This window comes from Chelonoidis abingdonii, chromosome 17 (assembly GCF_003597395.2).
Source record: "Chelonoidis abingdonii isolate Lonesome George chromosome 17, CheloAbing_2.0, whole genome shotgun sequence".
Classification (NCBI taxonomy): Eukaryota; Metazoa; Chordata; order Testudines; family Testudinidae; genus Chelonoidis; species Chelonoidis abingdonii.
Window position 1 is genome coordinate 37,218,059 of NC_133785.1, and position 27,044 is coordinate 37,245,102.

Below are 27,044 nucleotides of genomic sequence, written 5' to 3' on the forward strand. Positions count from 1 at the left end.
GGTGGCAGCCCCAGTATGCAGACAAAATATGGCCTAGTGATCCACAGAAAATCTATTAGGCTGACTGGGACACTGATCTTCAAAGAAAGAGAAGGGATCAGGAAATGCCTCACATAGAAAGTCGGGGGCACAGGAGGATTGTATTGGTGGCTGAAATTCACCCCCGTACAGTGGACAGTTGTGAAGTCTATGCATCACTAAGGTCCCACTTAAGCCCATAGGACCTAAAGACAGGAGCACAGGAACTGGGGTGATATGGCACAAATAAGACAAAACTTGGCTAGTTTTCCTTACTTGAAATCTCAAGTTAATTTGCATAAATGTATGCCAGTTGTATTTAATTGGCTTGCCCGTTTGTATCTGTTTGTATTCTATTTGACAAACCTTTTATATGACAATGGCTGTTTAGTTTGATTTGGCTTATTGGTTGTTACATCCTTAATCTTCTTGATTTTCAGCAAAACAGTGTATTTTCACCGACACACCATGAGAACTAATTCACACTAACAACTGAGACCCATCGTGAGTAACTGAGATTTGTGAATTAGCCAGAGGATATGCAGAAAGCAAAGATGCCGCTTTGCAAAAGGTACTCTGTTCATCTGACAAGTTTACTTTGAATTATTTATGATATGTCTTAGCGCACTTGTAGAGTGTCTCCCAGTATATTTTGTAAAAGTCACGAAGCCCGAGTCATATGAGACTTTGCTATAGCAATCCATTATTAAAGCTTTGATAAAATGTTAGAGGGCTGTTTTCTGGGCATGCATTCTGCGTAGTGCAGATTAGCAAGGTAGAGATTAATACACTAAAAGTCTTTTACTCCAGTATTCCACAAGGAACCAATTTAGCATATTACTGGTGCTCCCAGATACAATTGATAACAAAACATGCTGTTACAAAACAGACAGAAGTGCCAGGCCTGGGTCGGTTGGGAAAATATTCCTATTGCAGATATTTGTGAGCTTTTTATAATTATAGCAACCTTCATAAAAACAATTTGGAAAAATGTGTTTTTTGTTACATTTGATCATTAATAATGAACACTCTAATCTTAGATTCATAATGAAATACAGTACTCTGATACTGTTATATATTTGAGGCAATATATTCTCATTAGGAGATTAGTAATGTTTTCCACCTGTATACAAAATCTATATCCTGATACCAGCTAGCCTCCAGCCACTTCCTCTGAAAAAAGATTTACTTAGAGCCAATTTCACAGGCTGCAATGAATTTACAGTTTGCTAAAAGACAGGCAAAGGCACAACATATGTCAAACAGGTTCAAAGTAAGAGGTTATCTAGAAAATTGGATTTAAGTAATAAGGACACTTATTTGAATCACTTAAATTCAGAAGGAAGATCTTTCTGTAACCTAAGCTACTGAATTTTTAAGGACTTTTGTGAATGTTTTCCCCATTTATATCCTTTTTTGCAGTCTGAAGAGCTAGTATTAATAAGCACAAGGTTACTGTCTCCATGTGTTACAAAGTCTGATCATCTTTTCTATAACCAGTAGGGGAACGTGTTTGTTAAGGTAACTATCTTAACCCTTTCCCTGCATGGCTTCTTTTCTGCATAGAACTTGCAACAATTAAAAACTAGACAGTGGAAAGTTTGGTATTTTTTAGTTGTGTTTTACAGTTATGCACATGACAGTTTAATAGACGGTGAGTGCCATTAAAAACTGGACACTCCTCATACACAATAAATGTCCATTTTTCTAGTGGCATAGTCTAAAATATCTCATATTTTAAAAAACTATATTCTATAATATTTGTCTTTACATTCATACCTTTTATATCAGGGTGGATTATGATAAAGACCAGGCAGCTGTTTTCCATATATATTCTATCTATGTGTAAGCTACCCAGTATCCACCTGGGGGTGCGGGGAAGGAGAGAGCGAAAACAGACAACTAAATATCTCTGTCAAATAGTTACAGTCTCTTTGGAGAGACTGCATTCCAGCACACACTGGATGAGCTTATTCACTCCAGTGATAGCCGCAGCTCAAAAAATGAGCCATTTATTTAATCTGCCAGTGAACAAATATATAACACAGGATAGTCAATTCCTCTTTAGAATGAGGAACACTGGTTTTAGCTTGTTATGGAAGTAATGAATACTTTCTTTTTTTGTGCTCAAACCAAGGAAATTGGAAAGATGATATGTAGCGCTTTCCACCTGTAGATCTCAAAGTACTTTATTAAAAAGGAGGCTAAAATATAATTATCCCCATTTTACAGGTACGGAAACAGAGGCAGAGAGATAGTAAGTAGGTTTCTTTCTTTGATGCTCTCAGTCCATTCCCACTTATGGGACATAGCCCTTTAGTGTTCCCCTATGGAGCTGTATAACAAAGCCATGTTCCACTGGGGGGGTGAGGGGTACCTGAGCGCTTTTGTGCTAAGAAGATGTAATTGTCATCCATATAGGTGTGTACATGCCCTTGACCAGTTCATTTCCTTCTCCATCACTGCAGCCAGCGCTAACCCTAACCCTAACTTATGTTCCTCAGGAGGGGTGGCTAGTTCACACCCCTGAGCAATGTCAACTTAAGCTATGGTGTACTCAGAGCTGTTCAAGGTGCTAACGCTAGGGGACATTATCCCATCTCTCTAAGGGGGACTAGTATGCAACTCTCAACCTAAAGGATGTTTACTTCTGCGTGGCAATAAAATTCACCCACTTCAAGCATTGCTGGTTCTGTGTGGGGAAAAATCACTTCCAATTTTGCATCCTCCTTTTTGGTCTGTGCACTGCATGGAGGCTCTTCACAAATGCCTCTTGGTAGGTGGAGCATCTCAGACTCAAGGGTATATTATAGTTTATCCTTACCTAGATGACTGGTTCCTCAGAACTAGCTCCTACCAGGCTCTCTCCTCTGCAGTTCAGTGCTTTCTGCAATCTCCCCAGTTACTGATCACCTGGGAGAAGGCCTCTCTGTAAGCCACACAAAGGATCATCTTTATCAGGATGGTTCTAGACTCCACTCAAGCCAAGGCTTTTCTCCCTGAAGAGAGATTCCAAAGACAGGGGAATCCCTGATCACGCTCAGGGATCAACCTGTGCAGCCAACACAGTTCTTCCTAAAATTCCTAGGTCTCATAGCCTCTTCAATCTATGTTACACGTTTTGCTTGTCTGCAAAAGAGGCCCGCTACAACAGTGGGTATTCGCTCATCATACAGCTAGTGTACACAGTCTGAAAAGGAAGCTTGGCCATGTGTATTCCAAGGAGTATCGTTCATGCCTCCATCCCTTACTGCTACAGGCAGCTCAGATGCCTCCAACATGGGTTGGGGTGCTCATTATCAGGACCTCCGTATGCACTGGATCATGTGGGAGTCCAGATTCCATGTCAGTGTTCTCGGCCTCAGGGCTGGAAGATGGGCTCAAAAGGCCATCTGCCCGTCAATACAGTATTGCGTAATTCAGGTGTTCACAGCCACTACCACAACCGCATACTACATCAGTACGAGAAGGAGCACATTGCATAATCTAATCACCCAAGGAATGTGCACGTGACCTGATGATGTACCATCAAATTCAGCCCTTGATAGCATAACAGCTCTGGACCTACTAGGGACATATTAATTAAGGGCTAAATTCCACTAAATAATGGCATCCTGAGGATATGTGTGTAGTGGGAGAAGGGGGCATAAGAAGATACATAAGAATGGCCTTATTGGGTGTGACCAAAGATCCATCCAGCCCAGTATCCTGTGTACCAATAGTGACGATGCCAGGTGCCCCAGAGGGAGTGAACCTAACAGGTAATGATCAAGTGATCTCCCTCCTGACGTCCATCTCCACCCTCTGACTATCAGAGGCTAGGGACACCATTCTTTACCCATCCTGGCTAATAGCCATTAATGGACTTAACCTCCATGAATGTATCTAGTTCTCTTTTAAACCCTGTTATGGTCCTAGCCTTCACAACCTCCTGAGGCAAGGAGTTCCACAGGTGTGAAGAACTACTTCCTTTTATTTGTTTTAAACCTGCTGCCTATTAATTTCATTTGGTGGCCCCTAGTTCTTATATCACGGGTCAGCAATGTTTCAGAAGTGGTGTGCCAAGTCTTCATTTATTCCCCCTCTAATTTAAGGTTTGTGTGCCAGTAATATTTTTAACTTTTAGAAGGTCTCTTTCTATAAGTCCTATAATATATAAGAGAATATTGTCATATGTAAAGTAAATAAGTTTAAAATGTTTAAGAAGCTGTCAAGGTTCCTTCCCCACTCTGAACTTTAGGGTACAGATGTGGACCTGATGAACACTTCTAGTTTAATTACTAGCTTAGATCTGGTATCGCTTGCCACCATGCCAAATTTTAGTGTCTGGATCACTTCCTTTCCCCAAAACCTTCCCCTCCCTAGTGGATAGCCTTGAGAGATCCTTCACCAATTCCCTGGTAGCAGTCCCAGATGAAATTCCTTGGATCTTAAAACAAGGGGAAATTACACCATCCCCTCTTTCTCCCCACCAATCCTGGTGAGTCCAGATCTAATCCTTTGGATCTAAAAACTAAGAAAATCAATCAGGCATTAAGAAAGGCTTTTATTAAAGAAAAAGAAAGGTGAAAGAAAAACCCTCTTGGAGAATTAGCATACCCATCTACTCTCACAGACAACAGATTCAAACACAGAGGAGTTCCCCTGGGCACAAATTTAGTTACACAAAAAAATCCCATTATTCTACCTCTAATATTCATAGACAGGTTACAAAGAATAAACATAACCTATTTATTTCTTTTCTAAAACTTACTACTCTGATAAGAGACTGGTTCCTTGATCTTTTTCACTCCAGCTGAAACTGAAACTCTAAACAAAGGAAAATTTCCCTCCTTCCTTTTGAAACAGCTTGTTCCCCCATTGGTTCCTCTGGTCAGGTGTTGGCTAGGCTAAGTGAACTTTTTAACCCTTTACCGGTAAAAGAGGCATTAACCCTTAACTATCTGTTTATGACAGAGCTTCATTTAAAATTAAATTAAAATGAAGAGCTCCCCAGACCAGTGGCCAGGACCCGGGCAGCGTGAGTGCCACTGAAAATCAGCTTGTGTGCTGAACGCAGCACGCGTGCCATAGGTTGCCTACCCCTGTCTTATATTATGGGAACAAGTTAAATAACTTTTCCTTATTCACTTTCTCCACACCACACCTGATTTTATATACCTCTGTCCTATCCCCCCTTAGTCTCCTCTTTTCCAAGCTGTAAAGTCCTAGCCTCTTTAATCTCTCCTCATATGAGACGCGTTCCAAACCCCAATCCTCTTAGTTGCCCTTCTCTGAACCTTTTCTAATGACAGTATGTCTTTTTTGAGATGAGGAGACCACATCTGTATGCAGTATTCAAGATGTGGGTGTATCATGGATTTATAGAAGGGCAGTAAGATATTCTCCGTCTTATTCTCTATCCCTTTTTGAATGATTCCTAACATCTTGTTTGCTTTTTTGACTGCCGCTGCACACTGCGTGGACATCTTCAGAGAACTATCCACGATGACTCCAAGATCTTTTTTCTGATTAGTTGTGGCTAAATTAGCCCCCATCATATTGTATGTATAGTCGGGGTTATTTTTTTCCAATGTGCATTACTTTACATTTAGCCACATTAACTTTTATTTCCCGTTTTGTTGCCCAATCACTTAGTTTTGTGAGATCTTTTTGAAGTTCTTCACAGTCTGCTTTGGTCTTAATTATCTTGAGAAGTTTAGTATCGTCTGCAAACTTTGCGATCTCACTGTTTACCCCTTTCTCCAGATCATTTATGAATAAGTTGAATAGGATGGTCCTAGGACTGACCCTTGGATTCGCCCGTCACCTATTTGCAGAAGCAGTGGGATAAGCTGGCTTCTTAATGCTTAAGAAAGTGATGGAAAAGAAGCTTCTCAATTGTGCCAACCTGCACTGTGTGATCCCCAGTGGGGCATGGCCTTGGAGTTAATTCACCACAAGGAATCCTTCCCTAGCTGGTAGAATTCTTTCTGCAGAGGATAAGCTGGGTTCATCTTTACTGTGCCAGCCAGGGCAGGCTTTGTTCTAAGGCATTAAATGGTGAAAGATAAAAATCTCAAATGTTAATCCAAGTTCAGGAAGAAAAATACCCAGAGGTTGATCCTGTGTGTTACTGAACGTCCCATCAGATGGTAGGTGATGATCAGTCAGAAGAAGCCATGAACTATTGTTTCATGACGTTCTATTCTGTAATTGCAGGGCATTGCCTACTTCTATGGGACATTCGGGACAGCTCATTCCCTCTGAGTAACCACCCTGGCAGCCTCTTTACAAGTGAGGCTTTCTTAAGACCGTTGGTCCTAGTCCGCAGACTGGCAGAGAGAGTGATAGCCAGGACATCTCAGCTATCCCCAACCTAGCGATTAAGTTTGTCATCTCAGGCATAGCTTTTCTCACTCAGCAAGGGAGGTTAAGAATCCCATGGCCTCTCAGAGACAGGGTCTGCACAGAGCCACTCAGAACTCTGCTGATGTGTTACAGAGTTTGCCAGGCCATATGCTGAACTGATATTAGCTCAGGCAGCGGGGAATGCAAAATTTATAACCAGTGTTATTTTCTGTAATGATAAAAAGAATGGACTTGAATAAATTACCTTTCAACCTGAAGGATTACAAAGCACTCAGTACTGTCTTAAATGGCTACACAATATTAAGTGTATGTACAGACTAGAGATCACATCACCTGCAGCTGGAATGCATTAGCACAAAATAACTCTGCTCAGCTGTTTAGGAGCGGAAGCGAAGAACACCACAGGGAGAGTTAGGCAAATGGAGTTGAATTACCAACATTGGAATTTGGTCAATATACTATCCAGGAAAGATTGGTTTGTGAAGTGTCACTTCTTAAAGCATTACAGAGTCAGAAAGACAAGACAAGCATGGACTGTCAACAGGGAGGAAACAGAAATCACGAGTGACCTTCCAGCCAGTGCTGACACCCCAGCACAGCAAGCACTGCATGGCACTCGATGTGGTTAAGTAATAGGTTTAAGACACTACCCCACTGATCACAATTATTTTTACATTGTGAACTATCTTGGGGGAGAAGGGGAGAGAAGGAGAACCTTGATCCCATGTCACAGGAATGGCAGTATTATTTGTGATGGCTAAATAAGACTGCTAGCAGGTGCTGGAATTTTTAAAGGCAAAGCTCAGTAGCTCTTATTACACAAGAAGTTGGGATTTCCTGATAGAGACAATTAATTCAGGCTTAACATTACTAGTGAGAAGTGTTGGTAAATCATTGCCTGTGGGGCCAAAGTATTACTGTGTGTTTCCCATTTTCATAAGTTTCTGCAGACATTTTTCATACAGATCGTGAATGCAAAAGCCATAACATTCTCTCACAGCACTTTCCAGCATCACCCTGGCTTTTTTCACATAATGTGGTAGCACAATACACGCTGAACTAGAAAGAGTACAAGGGATTCCACAACACAGCAGGGCACTAGAAGAAAAGGGTCCACTCTCTTTCTCTCTGCACCACGCGGACAGCCCAGTTTACCCGGTATCCTGGTCGTCTTTGTTTGCATGATGTGTGTGCAGATCTGGTTGAGTCGGGTTTCCACAGCAGTGCTTCTGTCACATATTCAAACTATAACTTGTCCAGATGGGTCCCTGTTTAGCATTTGTTGTCTGTCATGTGCCTTATTCCATCTGTTCAATTCGGGATGGACTTCCTAGCCATTTCCTAGCCAAAGAGACTATATAGCACGATAGTAACTGAGATTAGCATTATGGGGCAAATGCCACATCTGTTTCTAAAATTCCAGGCTCCAAACAGCACTGCTGAGATAGCAGAGGATCTGAAATGTAGGATCAGGCTTCTATTTACTGCAAGACCCCTTTACACCACTCTGACAAGAAATGGGGACTTTGTGCCACCATTTCTCCTCCACCTGTGATTTACAGTGACAAGCTGCATATAGCTCACCAATAGATGTGCAGCATTGTCGCAGCTTAGCTTAGGGCAGGTGTTCTAGGAAGTGTGACCAGGTGTCAGGAGACCTGGGCTTTATTCCCAACTCTGCCACTACTTCACAACCCCTCCATCTTTCAGTCTCCCCCTCTCTAGAACACTGAAATACAAATATTTGAGGTGTAAAATGCAGCAATGCAAAATTCCTCAGAACTCCAGGGTCCTAAAAAGCTGTTAACTAACTGTGCTTTGAAAATGTCAGGCAGTAATTGTAGTTTATGCCTGTGAGTTCTCTGTATGAGAGATGTTTACATAGGAACCAGCCTGGTGCTTGCATCTGAAGCTGCCAACATAATTTTTAACTTCTGTGATTCCAGAACAACTGCAGTATTTATACAGCAGGTACTAATGTACTGTAATGTACAACTGTCAGTAGTGGAGCTGCCAGAGATTTTACCCAGAAGCCCAAGAGATTGCTCCATGACCATTAAAAAGGTGGCACGTGCACTGAATAGATACAATCAGCAGAGAAGACGAAATACTAAAATGTTTGCAAAATGTGCACAACACCCAGATCCACTAATGGGAACCATTGGCTACAACCTTGCATGTGCATGTGTGATATTAAAAACATACCACCCACTTCTTTTATTTTTAAAAAAGCTGAAACAACCATCCTACCAATACATACATTAATTCACTCACATGTACAGTCTCATTGACTTCGATAGGACTAGTCACATGAGAGAAGTTACTCAGGGGTGCAGGAATTTTCTGGATCAGGGCCCTTATTCTTACTCACTGAAGTAAATGGAAATTCCATCTGAGTAGGGATTACAGGATCAGGGCCTTGAGCAGAGGAACACTCCTCTAATGAAATATCTACTTGAACTTTGGTATTTTGTGCAAATCTGCTGGAAATAACAAAGAAGTCTGTAAAATACATCAAAAACCATACTTTATTTTATGTATAGCAATACAATTTACATATTAAATAACACTATAATAGAATGATTTGATATAGTTTTAAACATAAAGGAGATTTTCAAGTTACAAAAAACCCAAAACCCAAAACAAACAAAAAAAACCCTAAAACCAAAAACAAAACAAAAAGCAAACAAAAAATAATGTCCCAAAACCAAACACCAATTTCAACCTCCCACCCCTCCCCAATGGATCAATGAGACGAACTTCTCCAATGGCTGGCTAAATCTAATTCCTATTGCACACACTGACAATGGAATTGAAAGAAAATCCAACTTTCACAATCACTGCCCCCAAAGAAATAACATGTGTTGAATTCTTTTCGGAATGTGATGATCGTGTTTCACTACTTCAATACACAGAAAGTATGTATTCACATGTCCACCACAAAAAAACTATGAAGGAGTTGAAACTAGAAAAAAATTAGCTTTATATGAAAATATAAAATTCTAAGATTATATACCATAGATACAAAGTTCCCAGAAGATGCTTACCCAAGCAACAAAATATTTACAGTTTTAATGATTTCCGCTATTTAAAAACAAAGGAAAAGAAAATGTGAGTAGACATGAATGCTTAGTTCTTTAGAAACAATGGCTGCTTGCTAGTTTCAAATGTTCTAACAAAAACAAACAAAAAAAAGGTCACTACCCCAAATGTTGGAGAGTTGTGACATTTTATAAAATTGACTCTCTCCTCTTTTGGAGACGTTTATTCTTAAAACTCAAGACATTTTTCTTGAAATTAATTATCTTCTGTAGAAAATGCTTCTCTTTGCAAATATTTAACAAAAATACTAAAAACAGTTTAACAGCAAAGATAAAGTAGAGGCCAAATCTCTTCAGTACAGTTCCTTCCCTTCCTCTCTCCATTTTGTGTGCCTTCTCCTTAGATAAGCAAAGCCAATGTACTTTACATTGTTAGAATGGCAACAAAGAGAGAAAATGGGGGAAATAAAAGCAATGCAGTGGACTAACAATTACGCCTTTTTGCCTTCATATAAAGATTCACTGGCACCATTTGAACATAAACTTCAGAACACAGGAGTTGATGGCAGAAGAGAATGAATTTGAGAGCATGGCTGCTAAATATTTCAGACTCCTTCATTTTATTATTTTTCCTTAAATTATGATTTTTTTTGCTCAGAATTAGTAATAGGTATCTTTGGTAGAAACTGTTATCTATATTGTAACTTTTAAATAAAATGCATCTGTGTAAAAAAACAGAAAAGGATGAACAAGGCAGTTGTGCTGTGTCATTAAAAAGGTTGTTTTTCTAGGGTTCCAATAGATCACTCCGGGCAGAAGCGATTCAAGCAATCAGATACTTGAAAAAGGATTGAAACCTTGCTGATCCAGTCAATAAACCCAGTAACACAGAATGGATCCACGGGAGAGGAATAAAAGATCAGAATCAAACACAAATAATAAACTTTAGCCTTCATATTTAGAAACAGACATTCTGAAATGCCAAGGACAAATGCTGCTTTAGAATGAAAGTTCTTTAGCCCTGGGTCCTGCAAACACTTGTTCAATGTGTTTAACTGTACACATGTGAGTAGTGCCACTGACTTTAACAAACTCCTCACACGTGTAAATTTTAATGTGTAGGTAAGTATCTGAAGGATCGGGGCTTTAAGTGGAGAATGGCACTGATTTTTTGGATGTTGTTAACAGACAGAACCTTTTGCAGAAATTCTTGGTCATTACTAAGGACTCAATTCATAAAAGCCCTGTACTTCACTCGCCTGGTCTCTTGGCTGAATACACTTATAAAACATGGGGAAATAACATTTCTAGAAAGCGTGTGAGTATGCACACCCAAAACCACACACACTCATTTGCAATCCATTACTCCCCTTTCTCCCCGGAGTGCAAGTGGTGAGGACCATTGTTGAAAGCAAAGCAATGCTTAAATTCTTCCTAATTTGCAGACTTGCACATCCTTTGAGAATTTCCAAGGTGTGAAAGACATCACAACTCTATTGTACTAACAACTGAAATGTCATCACAATGTGTGTTGGGGCACAGTGGAGACAGCAAGGATGTGCCAGTGTGTGGCCCTGCATGTGGGGGACTTGACTGTGGTGAGACAGACAAATGCCAGTGTCTCAGCAGACCTCTATTTGTAAGGATCTGTTAACATATGTTCAGTCACACGCAGCCCCAGGGAAACAGGTGCAAAGTTGAACCTAACAACAATACACTTCTTGATTCCCAAAAGAAAAAAAGCCAGGGAAAAGTCAAGACATCAGTCTGAGTTATTTCCCCAGGGGTTAAGCCCTGTGTCATGGATTTCAAAAACATTCATCAACATTCAACCCTGTTCCCATATCTCATTTAACTTTAAAGAAAATGGCACAAATGTAAGGAATCAGCCCAAGAAAAGCCAGGCAGTGTCTCATTAAAACAGTCCACTTCCATTGTGCTACTTCCTTCCCCAAAACCACACTGAAATGAAGAGTAACTGATTGCTAAATGGACTGAACAAATTCAACTCTCTAACTACCTCTGTTAATTTGCAAGCCATTCTGTTCTTGCCAGGACCTGAATTATATCCCCCCAGGAACTCAGATCTTTCAGATGCAAGCTGATCAGTCCTCCTGTGCCAAGAGCTGGAATTTCCCGGTGCAGCGGCCATTGCCAGCAATGGGTACACTGAAGCGTCTGGCACCAGAGCAGACTGGCAAATTAACTTCGCTTGGAAGGCTCTCAGCCCCAGCCTAAGCAGTGTAGGCAGCAATACTTGAAATGTGCTTGAAGGATTCTTGTTATTGAAGTGATTGGAAAGCCAATCTGAACTCTTAGTGTATTAGACTGGCTGACCCCTCCCTGAGTGCTGAGCTGCCTAATGCTAGCTATCGATGGGCACTCCACAGCACTAGCACCGAACACTTATTCTGAGTCATCTTGACATTTGTTTTTTGAATCAGTTCCCTGGTGCTGGACATGGGATTTTCTGGTAGAAAACACGAATGTATGAATGCATCGCTGTGTAGTATCAGCAGGTATTTTGGACCACTAGTATCAAGAGGTTAAATAAATTCAGATAAATTCAAGGTAACGACATAGTTGTTATTGGTGAAATCTTTCAAATGCTTAGAAAACTGGATGAACCAGGTCTGTCAGCACGAAGAAATCTTTCCATCATTAAAAATAAAGGGCCAGCTGCTCTGCCTGTGTAACTTAGCATAGCTCCATTCAGATCAGTGAAGCTACGCTGATTTACACCAACCGAAGATTGGGCCCCAAGTGTCTACTCTTAACGGTACTGGAAAGTTCACTTTATATGTCCTTTTGTATGAAAATGCACAGAATCACTAGCTTACCCCTAACCCTCCAGAAACTCAAATTAATAATTCAACCAAAGAAGTGGGTTTGCCTGGCAGATGCTTACATCCTAGCGAGGGTGTATTGCAAACAGGAAAAAAATCCTCATGGTTTTATATTTAAGTGAAAAATATGCTGTAATATTTTGACAGCAAGCCCTGAAACATTACAGTGCCCTTTTCGTTTGGTTGAAATTTAAAACTAATGAAAATAAATCTCTATATAAGGGACAATGCCTTTACCTCTACACCAAACATCTGAACTGTCAAATTAACATATCCAATTTTAGAGCAAACCATACTTATTTAGCAAAGCTGTTACGGACGTGCTTAGCTTTAAGCAGTTGCTTAAGGGTTTTGCTAGATAGGGATAGACTTAACTACTTTGCCGAACTGGGATCAAAATGCACAGGATTAGGGAACCAATGAGGGATTACATCTAAGTGCTCAAGATAACAACACTATTTACATAATGTAATTTGGGGAAATTGTTTGATTTATGTGGGAGAATGGAATCAAGAGGTTTGTACTAAATAATTAGTTTGGCAAAAAATAAAAGAGGAAGAATGTACTTTATAGGTAGTTATTTTTTATTAGTTTGCTTCACCAGTAAATATGGATCAGTACTTTATGTTTTAGCACTAAAATATGAAAATTACACACCTGTAAAAATGGCATCTAACAGTTATGAAATTAAGAAATGCTTATCTTCGCCATGTGACATACCATTAGGTGTGAGGTCCTGTTCAAGAAATTAATGTGTTTAAAAGATTGAATAGCTTAGTAATGAAAAATATTGCTACCTTCCTGGGTCTGAAAACAGACCTATTTTTGATCGTAGCACAGTTTTCATTGAATTGGCTCTGATGAAAATAAAAAACAACACACTTTCCCATATGGCGATTTTAAAATCTAAAACTGACATTTTTATTCTGAATAATTGGGGAAGCTTTGAGGCTGTAATGGCAAAATCCGTGACCATGTCCCAGGTCTGAGTTGTTCTATACTTTTTTTTATGTAATTTTATATGTTCCATGTGAAGCAATTCTTAGGCCTCAAAGTATACAAAAAGCAGAATCTGAAACAATACAAAAGCAATTGTTTCAGCTCCATGAGGCTATTCTACCTTCACTGTAGCTAGTAATCACCTGCCACATTTTATCAAGAAAGGATGAATATTGCTTATCCACTGAACTGGAATACAGAAGACCTACAACAATTAAAATTAAAGCAATAAATATTAGAAGTATGACGGGGTGCAGTATTTCTTGTAGGAAGAATCCATCTGGTCTAGCATTCAAGATTTAAGATTCAAGGGTCACCGTAGTTAACAAAACTTCACTGCATTTAAACTAAAAAGTAGCATGATTGCTGTCATGGAATGTCACATCAGGGCTTGCTTTTGTATTAAGAGTATTATAGGCAGTAACACTGATCATATAGTGCAAACTAGATAAAATTGCGGTGCACTGTGTGAAAGAAACAGAGGTGCGAATGCTCAGTAGGATACCATTAAGACATAAAATGGCAAAAAATAAATATCAAAACTTTTATCAGTGTAAAAAAGTAATTGGGTTATTGTATAACCTAGAGTCTGGCAAAAAAGGCCTCAAAAAAGTTCACGCAGTCTTCAGAAGTTCTACAAATTAAGTGCCTTTTCAAGATTCCAATTAGACAAGAGACTCCATGCTTTCTGCAGGATCCGGTTCCTCACTGGCCATCACAGCACCGTTTTTGTCCAATGTCATGGGACCATTTCCATTTTCCTTAGTGCTCACCAAGCTCAGCATTGCTTTATAAAGAAACTGGTACTGCTCCTAGAACGAAAAGGACAAATGGTTTCAATCCCCATGCTGGTTAGGAGACTGCATTTCTGCTTGGTGTTTCCAGTGTAGCTGGTTATGAAGAGTCAGCAGAATGAACCCATTATTTTCACATAAAATGCACAGGGCCAGTAAAATCATCTATATGACTGTAATCCTTAAATGTGGTCCAGAAATTCAGTAACAGATCATGCCCAACTAATGCACTTCACAGGCATGCTGCCATGTTTTCAAATTCTTACAGAATATTTATTTACTTTAATCTTGCTGTCTTCTCTGCCCAGTCAATGCTACCATATCAGGCCAGTATTAAACTACAGAGTTTAAATCCTACCATATTTAGAGGACATAACGAACAATTGTTGTTACCCTGTGGAAAGCATGAAGATGTTACAGAATATGAAGCATTATTTTTGTCAGTTTAATGCATACAAAATGTTGATGCTGAAGACAGCAAAGAAGACTATCTAGTGAGCACCCAAACCTAGCACATGTAATCGTGCCTTCTATTCAGGGTGACTCTACCGGAACTGAGCCAGTGTTGTCTGGAGTCTTTCCATTGATTTCAAAAGCAGCTGCTCAGGCCAGAAATGCACTTGTGAAGTACTTTATTTAACATGCAAGAATCTGTACGGTTCATCAGGACAAACGTAAGAAGCCTTCTGCTAACGATCTAGTAACTGGGACTTCCTTCCAGTTAGCCATTTTCTTTTTTCCTCCTTCATTTCATTGTTATGTGCATCTTTAACAATACTGTAGAGTTTATGAGCGATGACTACGAATATAAACAGACACTAACTACAGATGTTGGGCTAGATTCTCAGATGGCACCTTGGGGGCAGGAGTGGGTGAAGATGACAGTTACGGCTCCCTGATTCTGGGGCTTAGTCTGGGGGTTACTCTGAACTATATCAATTGGCTATGGTTAGGGGCCACCAGACAAGGACAGCTGGAATGCAGTGCGTTATGGCCCAGTCCCACCTCTATCCCCTATGCTGGGACTGTGTCTATACCCACAGGGGAATCTGCCATGTTTTCAGTGTAGAGGGAGTGGAGTGATTCCCAGAATAAGGCCCATCATTTCACTAGGGCTCCCTTTCTTTGGTTCTGCTGAAGCAGTGGTAGCACTGGTTGGGATTATTTTCTGAATATGCTTAATGTAGTGAGAGCCTGTGTGGGAGCCTCGTAGCTACATGAAAACACAAACGGGCCCATTAAGCAACTTCCATTGCTTGGCAGTAGAGGCAACAAGGCTTGGTAATGGACATCATGTTCTGTGCATGTTTTAATTTAAGTTTTACTTGTCAGCACAAGCCTTATAAAGGACCAATTTTATCCTCCACTGAAAGACTTACAATGTCTGTAAATACTCCAGGCCGCATAAGATTGATCATCTTTGCCACCTGGAAAACATCGACAGCATTTTCGTTCTCCAGCTGTTGGGAAAGGGTGGTCAGGGCACACAGCGTTCCGGCTGACACAGCTCCATACCTGCAAACCACAACACTGCCACGGTCAGACATACAGAGGTGAACCTGGGCACCCTGGCAAATTGCCACGGAGCTTTGATTCAGGCTTATCATACATTGTTTTCTTTATTTTTTGTAAATAATCAATGTTCTACTTTATATGGGTGAACCAGTCATTTTTAACCATTTTAATAGAAAAGCAGCATTAACCATACACTGGCTATCTTGAGCTAACTGCGGATTCCAATATAAAGAACCATATCAACCAAATAATGTGAACCATTTAAAAATACCCTGCCTGGACTGTGCAAAAGCAGAGTTAAATTTCACACTCTGTTTGCATAGAAGCGTTTCCATTATGTTGGAGAGTATTTTGCAATATGTTTATGGGAACTCAAGCAAATTACAAGCCATTACACCAAACAAGCTTAGTTCTTCCGTTCCCTCTGACAATTACGTAAGAGGGTCTAAGGCTGTCTGCACAACACACCTTTTAGCCACACAGCTGTGTCGCTTCAGCCGTGCTGCTAAAAGACATGCAATGTAGCCACTGTTTGTCGGCAGGAGAGAACCTGGTGGTGGTGGTGGTTTTTTCACACCCCCGAAGGACAAAAGTTTTGCCAATGAAAGTCCAGTGCAGACAAAGCCTAAGCTGGATACTAAGTGCCCATGAGTCAATGACAAACATCTTGTTAACACCCTTCAACTGAGCTAGGTCTCGTTTGCAGGCAAACGTCTGGGTGTGGCTGAGATATAAATGCTATGGATACGGATTCACTGGATGCACCCTATCAGAATTTTAGCAATGGTTTGTGACCTGAGGGCAATGCAGAACCTGTTTGTGCCAGGGACTGCTGGTATGGAGCAAGCTCCAGCCATGCCCATGCCCACAGCAACAAACCCATTGCAAAGAAATGCAAAGACTGTTAAAAGAATGTTAAGAACTTAAGCCAGCCTTGACTCTGCTTCCCCTGCTATGTTTGTGTGGCAATACAGTCTTTAAAAACAGGATGACATGCCTTTATTTCCACCGGATCTCTGCCTCATTTTAACAGGACTAAACACAACACTGCCTCGGTGATTTCTGAAGATAACTGGAAACCGAATTTAGTCAAAAGTGAGGCCCCTCTGCCTCAGTCAGCATGGGCCTTGCCTTATTCACCTACGAACTGCACAGCAAACAAGGCAGGGCTCATTGTCCTTATGGGTTAAGGACAACACAAGTGCCTAAAGGGAGACACCTATATGCCTGTTTAAAGCACTAATGGACTGATTTTCAGAGAGGCTGATTATCTACAGCTCTCAACGTCCTGAATGGGAGCTGTTGTGTGCTCAACATCTTGGAAAATCAGACCACAAAATCCTTAAGTTGGTGCCTAAATATAGGCAGCCGTGTTTGAAGATCTGGGTATAAATTGCTAGTGTGGTTTGTAGGTAGAGTTCCAGAACTTTTTAGAAATGTTTCTTCATCAAGTCGTCTACCAAGTACTTCCTAAATCCCACTTGCATTTAGTATTTGCAAATCCATACAATTAGAATTAATCCACAGTTGTAATTATTAGTGGATTATTGGATGCGGCTGTTGCACATACTAAAGAAAGATTTTCATTTTCAGCTACATTTGCTCAGCCTCCAAATCAAAGGTGCAATACACATTATACGCTAGGCATAAAAATAAAAATCACTGACTACGACAAATAAACCAAAAAAGCAATTTACAGAAAAAGTAACTCATCGCTTTTAAAATCACAGTTTTGAGGATTTGTTTGGGGTTTTTTTCTGGGAGGGAGGGAGGGAGGGAGGGGGTGTCCAGCATGAAATGCCCAGATCAATAATGGTTCTAATTTTGTAAAGCATAATCTTGAATAATGCACGAACAGCAAAACGGCACTACAGACTAGCCAAAGCATTAATATTAAAACTAGCCTCAAATTAATAAAAGCTGCCAAAATGCAACAGAGCTTACACTATGCATTAGTGAGGCAGAAAGGGAGGAAACCCACTCGCCCAGGCCCAAGTCACTCTTTGTAGGAGTTTGTCACGAGAAACTGTTGTAGTAGCCATACGTTAACAGCAGCAGAATACTAACATGCAATTTTACATCTCGGTCATTAGCCTGGCTGACCACTGAAATGTCAGTGTTTGGTAAGGCTTTTGCAGAATAAGTAAGGCCTCAAAGATTTCCCCATTAGCTCCAATGTATTTTGCTGCAGCATCGACTAAAGATCATGGCCGGTCTAATGGCTCTCACAACAGTTCTTCAAAGTGGTTCCCAGACTAAGAGTTCAACCTGCATGGGCTTCCTTGGCACTTAAGTGGTGCATAATTCTTGTGCCGATCCTCTGCAGGGTGAATTTCTCCCTTTGAGAAGGGCAGTTGTGGGACTGTCGGGCACTAGGCTCTGCTTTACAAGCAGTACATTTGCCAGCGCTGGAAACTGCCATGAATGTATGCAAAACATCAGTAATAATGAATGTGTGATGTAACAATTAGCATCATCTATAATCAGCTTTTGAAATGTTATTGGGCACACAAATATGGTTGCTTTGCGGAACTATTTCTTAGAAAGAAGCGACATCTCTTGCAGGAGTGGGTGTTTCCTTCTCATCCAGCTGACGTCAAGATGGCTCCACAGAATGGCTGTAGGAACTGGACAAAATAAACCCACCATAAACAAACCTCAGCTTCTGTGGCACAAATTATCCTTGCTGCACATCTTGAGAACCAGCAGAGCTGAACTTGTTCAATCCTATTTACATACGGTTGAAGTAAAGCCCTGTGTCATAGGTGGCAAATTAGACCTACATTATTACACCAGAGTCCTGGGGTGGTTTTGAAACTGGTTTAATAAAAAAACAACTCTGGAGTCTGGTCTAAATTATGGCTTTCACCGGTTTTAAAGCTATTAGAATTTGGGGGTGGGGGAGGGTCTAGCTTGAAAGCCCCAAACACTGCATTATAAACTGCATTAAATTCAATTTATTTGCCTTTGAAGTATGATGACTGGCTGCAATTCAGGGAGGTTAGGTACTTTGATTGTGGTGCTTAGGCCATGAGAACCCATCCTCTCCAGAGGAGTGAGGACATTTTCCTTCATCTACACCCTTGTCCAATGTACAATTTCTTTTACAACCTGTATGTAAACGAGAGAAGGCAGATGACATACTCATCATGAACAATGGTGGGGCCATCCCTTGTTAAGGCCTCTTCCTTGATTACATTGATAAGTTCAAAGGTACTGCTTATGGGGGCATCTGGGTTTGGCCATTTGGGACACTGAAAGTGGCGTACTTCCAGAACGTAGTCATCCTGAAACGAAACCATCATGTCATTAGCCATTTTAACTCCACATTCATACACTTAGGGATGCTGAGGCTTCTTTATAGTGGGACATGCCTCCCCATTCTGCCCGTCAATGAAAGAAACGAGAGGGGCCAGAAATGGAAATACTATTCTCATCTCCCAGCAAGTCAGGAGCAACTACATTATACATGGATGTGTGCATCATCCACACATATGTGCAAGTATACTGTCTATGCACCCCAGACTGCTGTTCATTCAGCTGTGCAGCAAGCTAAGCAATCCTGGGACAGATAGACTGGCACACAAGTGGGGGCAGAAGAGGTGAGGCACAGCACTTTTCTCCCCGTTCTCTTTCCAAGTAGCTGACTATGGACCCTAAGCTTTTCTCCCTCCCCGAGGACTGCATTAACCATGGTGCTGCTCCTACACAAGCAGAAAGCACAGCCAGGAACAGACCCCAAATTGTTCCAAGTTCACCTGATCCTTTCTCTCTTTGAAGGGGTCCGTGAGGGGGTGAGGAAGTTGAGTCTCTCTCTCTCTAGAGATGAGTTAGACGCATGGTTTTCAACCTTTTTTCATTTGCAGACCCCTAAAAATTTTTGAATGGAGGTGCGGACCCCTTTGGAAATCTACATAGTCTGTGGACACTCAGGGATCTGTGGACCACAGGTTCAAAGCCACTGTTCTATGCTAATGGCAACATTTCGCAAATCCTTTAGACATAGTCTGCAGACCCCCAGGGGTGTGTGTGGACCACCAACTGAGAACTACTGAGTTAGATCCCAGAGCTCTTGGTCCTGCAGCTCTTTGACAGGACCAAGGTGTGTTGGCATGTAGCATTTCCGGGTAGTCTTCAGTAAACTTCTTTATGCCCATGGTACAGCAAGTGCCTGTATGATCATTGCCCCTGCCTGCATGATAACACAATGCTCCCCTCTCCCTAACTGCTACAGGAGGAACCTCCTGCCTGCTGGACAGCGCTCCTCTCCCTAGCCTCTGTTCATCTCAGAGCCATCACTCAACAGCCTGCAGGCTGCATAGCCTCTGTGAGACTCCACTCGTTGCCAGTTAGCTCCACAAATCCCTCCCCTGCACTGTGATGCAGAGGCAGGCAATGTGCATGCACAGTACCCCCTCGTCACCCCCTGTGGAGAGGGGAAGATGTTATCCAGCCATGCAATGGCTGTGTAGTTGCCCACGCAGGATTCAGTGAGGTCTGGGTGAATGCAGAACACAGCCAAGCTGTGCAGCTCTGGCATCTCTGAGGCTCCAGGGAGCAGGTTTGGGTCTATACTAAATAATTTGGAATATAATGAAATATTTAATTGTTTAAATATTTTCCATATCAATTCAATCCACACAGGTCTTCCTTAGTCCACTGGCCTCTTCAGCATCTCTAATATTCCAAGGGCAGCTGGTCAAACAAGAGAAGAGCGACCAAAGGTCTCCAGACTCAAAAGGATACCAAGAGCTTATAACAATATCTTCTTCCCTGCAGCTAAATGCATCTGCCATTGTGACAGCAGTCAAAGAGTAGGTGTTGTCGCTCAGTATAAATGTGGTTTAGCAAATGCAGAGCCACCACCATCGCCTCAAAACAATTCATTTATAAAATCGGAAATAGGAAACTGAATCTCAGTGTCTGGAGAGTGAGAAGGAAAAGGAACTGATATCAATATCCTTTCCCCTGCATTGGACACACAGGCAATATATTGACAAGTAAATCCTTTTGAAAATCATTTGCAAACTCTATCTTATTGCACAGTTTCACTGAAGGCACTAGCGCGTTGGATGAAAGGGAGAGCCCAAATGCACCTATTGTGAGGGTTCGCTTTACCTGGGTAGCTTCAAGGATAAAGTCATGGATGATAATTTGCTCTTCATTAGAGAGGCACAGTCTGTCTTTGCTGATAAGGGTCACGGTAAAGGCCTCACAGTTCATGGATTCCTCTCGACTTGGCCAGTACACAAACTCATCTTCTGCCAAGCTCTGGTTGTCTGGCAGCATGACAATGATCTGTGCATTATGATCCCAGATCATTCGCCAAAAGTCTTTAGTTGTATGTGGAAGAGGATGCTGGGTTATGATGAACTCATTGCTCCTGTAGTAACCCATGATATAAGAGGCATTAATGTAATCAGTCCCCTTCATTCCAGGCAGTGGTGCGAGACCCACCCTAGCACGTTCAGATGGCACAACTGATGAGTTTCTGTTCTTCTCTTTGTTGCAGTCTTTCTGAGCACTGAAGCATTCCACATATTTTGCATTACATATTTATAAGGAAAGATACTGGTTGTTTTGACTACAGCTGAAAACATGCAGTACAAGTCTAATTTTTTCTTGTGCTGATAGTTAATATTCTACACAAACCATTTTCACTCTGAGTACATTTCCACTTCTCAGAGTCCCTGCTGTTTTCATTTACTCTTAATGCCAATATTTATTTGAGTGCATGTAATGGAAAAATTCATTCCATAAAAATGTTTTGCATAATTTAAATAGTTTAGAACAATGATCTTTTATTAAGTAGTTAAAAGTTTTATTATGAAATGTGTTAAAACTTCATCTTTTATACTCAATCATTATATGCAAAATTAGAAATTTGTAGGAATCTGTATTTTAACACCTTTCAGTTGATTTTGCTCTATAATTAAGTGCAGATTTTCTCACCATATATAGAGCATTAATGTAATCAGCCCCCTTCATTCCAGGCAGTGTTGCGAGACCCACCCTAGCCCCGTTCGGCTATAAGATGAAAAAACTGATCACAGTCTGGTCATGCATGTGTGCAGAAGCATGAATTTCTGAGATGACTTTAACAATCAGTCTAACACATTCCATCTCCCCCAGCAGACAGGCCCGCACTGTAACCGTGATAAAGCACTGCAGCCAAAGCAGATAGAAGATGAAATGTTGTACAATATTCCTACAAGAACAAAGAATTTCAGGAATCAGATTTTACTATAGCAAAGATTTTCACAACGAGGCTGAATTCTCAATAACAGTCTATGCAGTGATGGCAGGGGATTTCAGATCATTCTTGACTATAGCGTTCTATTCATCTCCAATTGCATACAAAACATCTCATTTATTTTGTTCTTCAGTCTTTTCCAGCATTGCTTTATGACCATTTTGCTGACCTCGGGGCAAGCAGGCAGCTGTCTCCACAGCTGAGGTAATCCTGTTGATTAAGTCACCCAAGAACATACATAACCCCTCAAACACATCTCATCTCCTCCAAAGGGAAGAGACGTAGTTTATATTTCCAGCCCTCATTTTTTTTGAGTGCACGTAATGTGCTACTAACTGAGTCATCCAATGTGGTAATTTATTATAGCAGCAACACTACCAAACATTCAACTTCACCGTATTGCGAGATACTTATCTGAATACAGATGCTTAACATGACTGCATTACTGTGATTCCGTAGCTAAAAGTCCTCCCCCCCCCCAACCCCGCCATTATTATTCAAAAAACTTAAATCTTCAGATTAACATTTTGCTTGGACAATGCATTAAGCTGACACCATCACAAGTCCTTTTGATCAGTTTCACCATAGTAATTTCTAAGACAAGACATCTTTTGCAGATCAAAACACAACCATTCTCTTTCCTGGCAGCTATGCCTCTTCATGCACAAGCAACAGAATGCAACACAAAAGTTATGCTAAGCAGTATCAAACCAAAGAGTGATTACATGGCACGAATCAACTTCAGCTACGTTATTCACGTAGCTGAAATTGCGTATCTAAAATCGATTTTATCCCGTAGTGTAGACCAGCCCTAAAAGAGATTTATTAGAGTAGTCAGCAAGCCTCAAGGAATCCTTCTTGTGCCTCCCAAATAGTGCAAGTCCGCTTTTTAATTGGTTTCCTAGGGAAATGGTTATTTTAGTTAACTTACACCTAACCTTTCTGTAGACACAATGTTTCCCAGACTACACCACCTGCTGTCTACCCAGTACATTACTGCCTTTCTTTTGCAGTCAGGTCAGGTACCTGCTTAGAAACACTGAATGAACTTTAGAAGTTGTTATTGTCTTTAATTCTTATCTATCTTGGTCTCATCCAAACCCAGTACTGTCAGGGGACAGATTCTGACGGACTTTACTGTGCTTTGGATCAGAACACTGGAAGTCGTCGTATCTAGTTGTTGAAATTTTACGAACTGAGGAAAAGAAACCCAAACATTCCTAACCCCGAGGAAAACAGCAGGTCAGCTTAATTCTCTGTAAACTTCAGTCTACAGCAAAAATCGTTTACTGAAGGAGCAAGGGTAAATTCTAAGTAAAAAGAGCGCAGTGATGGGGAAAAAAGATTAAGAGTTTCAGTACTTTTAATGAATAACCAGCTGTAGATTATACTATCAAGAAAATATTCTTTGAAAAATAATTGTGCATTCTAAGTCACAGACCCAAAGAATGGAAGAAACAGTAGACCCAAGGCCTGTGCCTGTTCTTGGATTCAAGGTCGTATGGTACGTGCTGGCATAAGCACAGAAGTTAATTTGAGATACTATATGGCATTGCTTGCCTGTGTCTCTGAGGACAAGATCAGGCAAATTGTTTTTCCTTCTGAAAAAACATGAACCATTATCCTCTGCATCTATGAATCCATTTTCTCCCTCTGTGGCCCAGGACAAGACTTTCAATGATACTTAGGCTCCCCAGTGCTTACGTCTGTTTTGAAAACGGGACTTAAGGCTCCCATCACTCAGGTGCTTTTGAAAAGGTTGTCCTCAGTCTATAGAATCATATTCAAGTAGTCCCTAATATTGTTGATTGTTCCACAGTAATTTCACCCGTCTTCCTCAGACTAAACTCACTCAGATACAGTAGTCAGTCTGCATTGTCATCTCTCTCTCAGCACTGTATGTTCAGCTTCACCCACACTGACATTAACCATATCACAAAGTTTGTGCCAAATTCCGGCGCCTGTTTCCAGGGCAACCCCCACCACCCTCCACACAACGAAGGCAGAATCTGGCACTATGTGCCTTCCAAGATGAGTTGCAAGGTATTTTCATATCTAGCCAAGTGTCACCTCTCCCAGTTATCTCATAATCAGAACTGTTCAGCAGCATTGCTTCGTGTGCTTTTAAAGGCAGGAGCATCCTCTTCATTTTCACCTGACACACACTCTTTTCATCAATTCTTTGATTTGATAGTGCTTATCTGAAAGCTCTTTCCCCGGGAATTCCTGCTGATCCCTTTAATCTCACTGCACTAAGGAAGAATATAAAAGTGGCAGCCCTCATAACCACTCTTTTCTAGTAACAAAGACCATTGTTTCCCTACCATTCTCAGCCACACTTTAGTCAGGCACATATGAAAAAAATCAACTGTTCAGACCTTAATCCTTTTCAGCACTCATTCTTCTTAGGCATATGCCAGTTAACCTGAAAGCTATCACTAACACTTCACCTGTCTCACCTCCAACACTTGAATTCTCCCTCTCTTTTATTTCCATTTATATCCACATATACAACCACAACTGCTTTCCCCTTAAATCAGAAATCATGTATTTATCCTCTCTTTGATCTCCTTAACCTTAGGTCTCCACCAAGCAAACTAATAATGACACTATTGTCTCTGTTACCACTTGCTGTCCTTAACCTTAGCCCCCGGCAAACGAATAACTTCATTGTCCCCATCCTTTCCATCACATGGGCCACAAACACATAGCACAGAGTCTTAAACTATCATTTGTGCTCTGCTCTGAGGAAACTGTATGGTTTCCTTCAGTTCATTAGTAATTCAGTCTTTGCAGGATACACTAGTTGAGGTTACCTTTCACCTATAGGAGGATACAATCGATTTGAAAGAGAGCAGTGACATGGTTGACTGTAACAAGCTTGCTGTATGAACTCAGATTTAAGTAGATGGCTCAAAATTAGCTACATTTTCAATGGAAACATAACCAGCGTGCATGAGTGACCCAATTCCAGCACCCTGCTGTGCTCGGTAATTGAAGTATAGTATATACATAGTTAAGTGTTTAACTTACCAAGCTCTGGTTGTCTGGCAGCATGACAATTATCTGTGCATTATGATCCCAGATCATTCGCCAAAAGTCTTTAGTTGTATGTGGAAGAGGATGCTGGGTTATGATGAACTCATTGCTCCTGTAGTAACCCTTATAAAGCAAAGACAAAACCACACAGTCCCTTGTTGCACCAAGTATTTTTAAAACATTACATTGTATTTATAGGAAGAGATACTGTTGTTTTGACTACAGCTGAAAACATGCAGTACAAGTCTAATTTTTTCTTGTGCTATAGTTAATATTTCTACACAAACCATTTTCACTCTGAGTACATTTCCACTTCTCAGAGTCCCTGCTGTTTTCATTTACTCTTAATGCCAATATTTATTTGAGTGCATGTAATGGAAAAATTCATTCCATAAAAATGTTTTGCATAATTTAAATAGTTTAGACAATGATCTTTTATTAAAGATAGTTAAAAGTTTTATATTATGAAATGTGTTAAAACTTCATCTTTTATACTCAATCATTATATGCAAAATTAAGAAATTTGTAGGAATCTGGTATTTAACACCTTTCAGTTGATTTTGCTCTATAATTAAGTGCAGATTTTCTCACCATGATATAAGAGGCATTAATGTAATCAGTCCCCTTCATTCCAGGCAGTGGTGCGAGACCCACCCTAGCACGTTCGGCTATAAGATGAAAAAACTGATCACAGTCTGGTCATGGCATGGTGCAGAAAGCATGAATTTCTGAGATGACTTTAACAAATCAGATCTAACACAATTCCCATCTCCCCCAGCAGCAGGCCCGCACTGTAACCGTGATAAAGCACTGCCAGCCAAAGCAGAATAGAAGATGAAATGTTGTACAATATTCCTACAAGAACAAAGTAATTTCAGGAATCAGATTTTACTATAGCAAAGATTTTCACAACAGGCTGAATTATCAAATAACAGTCTATGCAGTGATGGCAGGGGATTTCAGATCATTCTTGACTATAGCGTTCTATTCATCTCCAATTGCATACAAAACCATCTCATTTATTTTGATTCTTCAGTCTTTTTCCAGCATTGCTTTATGACCATTTTGCTGACCTCGGGGCAAGCAGGCAGCTGTCTCCACAGCTGAGGTAATCCCTGTTGATTAGTCACCCAAGAACATACATAACCCCCTCAACACATCTCATCTCCTCCAAAGGGAAGAGACGTAGTTTATATTTCCAGTCCCTCAATTTTTTTTGAGTGCACGTAATGTGCTACTAACTGAGTCATCCAAATGTGGTAATTTACTTATAGCAGCAACACTACCAAACAATCAACTTCAACCGTATTGCGAGATACTATCTGAATACAGATGCTAACATGACTGCATTACTGTGATTCCGTAGCTAAAAAGTCCTCCCCCCCCCCAACCCCCGCCATATAATTATTCAAAAACTTAAACTCTTCAGATTAACATTTTGCTTGGACAATGCATTAAGCTGACACCATCACCAAGTCCTTTTGATCAGTTTCACCATAGTAATTTCTAAAGACAAGACATCTTTGGCTGATCAAAACACAACCATTCTCTTTCCTGGCAGCTATGCCTCTTCATGCACAAGCAACAGAATTCAACACAAAAAGTTATGCTAAGCAGTATCAAACCAAAGAGGTGAGCTTACATGGCACAACTGATGAGTTTCTGTTCTTCTCTTTGTTGCAGTCTTTCTGAGCACTGAAGCATTCCACATATTTTGCATTACACTGTGTAACCAGCTGAAAGAAAACAAGTAGGAACTGGTTTGATGAAGTTCTCATAGCCCTCAAAATGAAGAGGAAAGTTTTTCCTTGGCAGCTCCTAGAAAAAATACCTCACTGGAAGAACAAGCTGTATGGTCAGATTTGCTTAAAGTACTCAAAATGCCAATAAGAATCATCCTCTTCATAAAATATATGAATGCTTATTGGATACTAACGTCTCCACAGGTCTCAGCTTTGGCACACATCAAAATGAAATTCCATTCCAAGTTGATTTTCACAGAACACTCTAGATTTAGTTACTTTTGACAATTTATTCTGAAGCCCTGCAGGGATGTTTAGCCCAGGAGCAGGTCTCAGGGGAAAAAAACCCAACAAAAGCAAGCCTCTCTCTCTTCCTTTTTACACTGAAACAAGATCATGCCTAAGGAAGTTTATTTGCTGCTGTGGCCTACTGTGAGCCCAAAATG

General features: G+C 40.7%; 1 protein-coding gene across 1 annotated transcript in view; it reads right to left on the bottom strand.

The window, feature by feature from the left end:
• Positions 1–12,822: 12,822 nt before the first annotated feature.
• The window catches only part of PTPRG (protein tyrosine phosphatase receptor type G), a 628,432-nt gene continuing 614,210 nt past the window's right edge, over positions 12,823–27,044 (bottom strand). The window contains exons 23-27 of the mRNA XM_032781834.2: positions 26,499–26,592; positions 20,683–21,044; positions 18,709–18,851; positions 15,429–15,564; positions 12,823–14,067 (exon numbers count right to left, since the gene is read on the bottom strand). Of these exons, the coding sequence (XP_032637725.1) occupies positions 13,921–14,067; positions 15,429–15,564; positions 18,709–18,851; positions 20,683–21,044; positions 26,499–26,592 (882 nt within the window). The 3' untranslated portion in view covers positions 12,823–13,920. The remainder of the gene's footprint in view (positions 14,068–15,428; positions 15,565–18,708; positions 18,852–20,682; positions 21,045–26,498; positions 26,593–27,044) is intronic.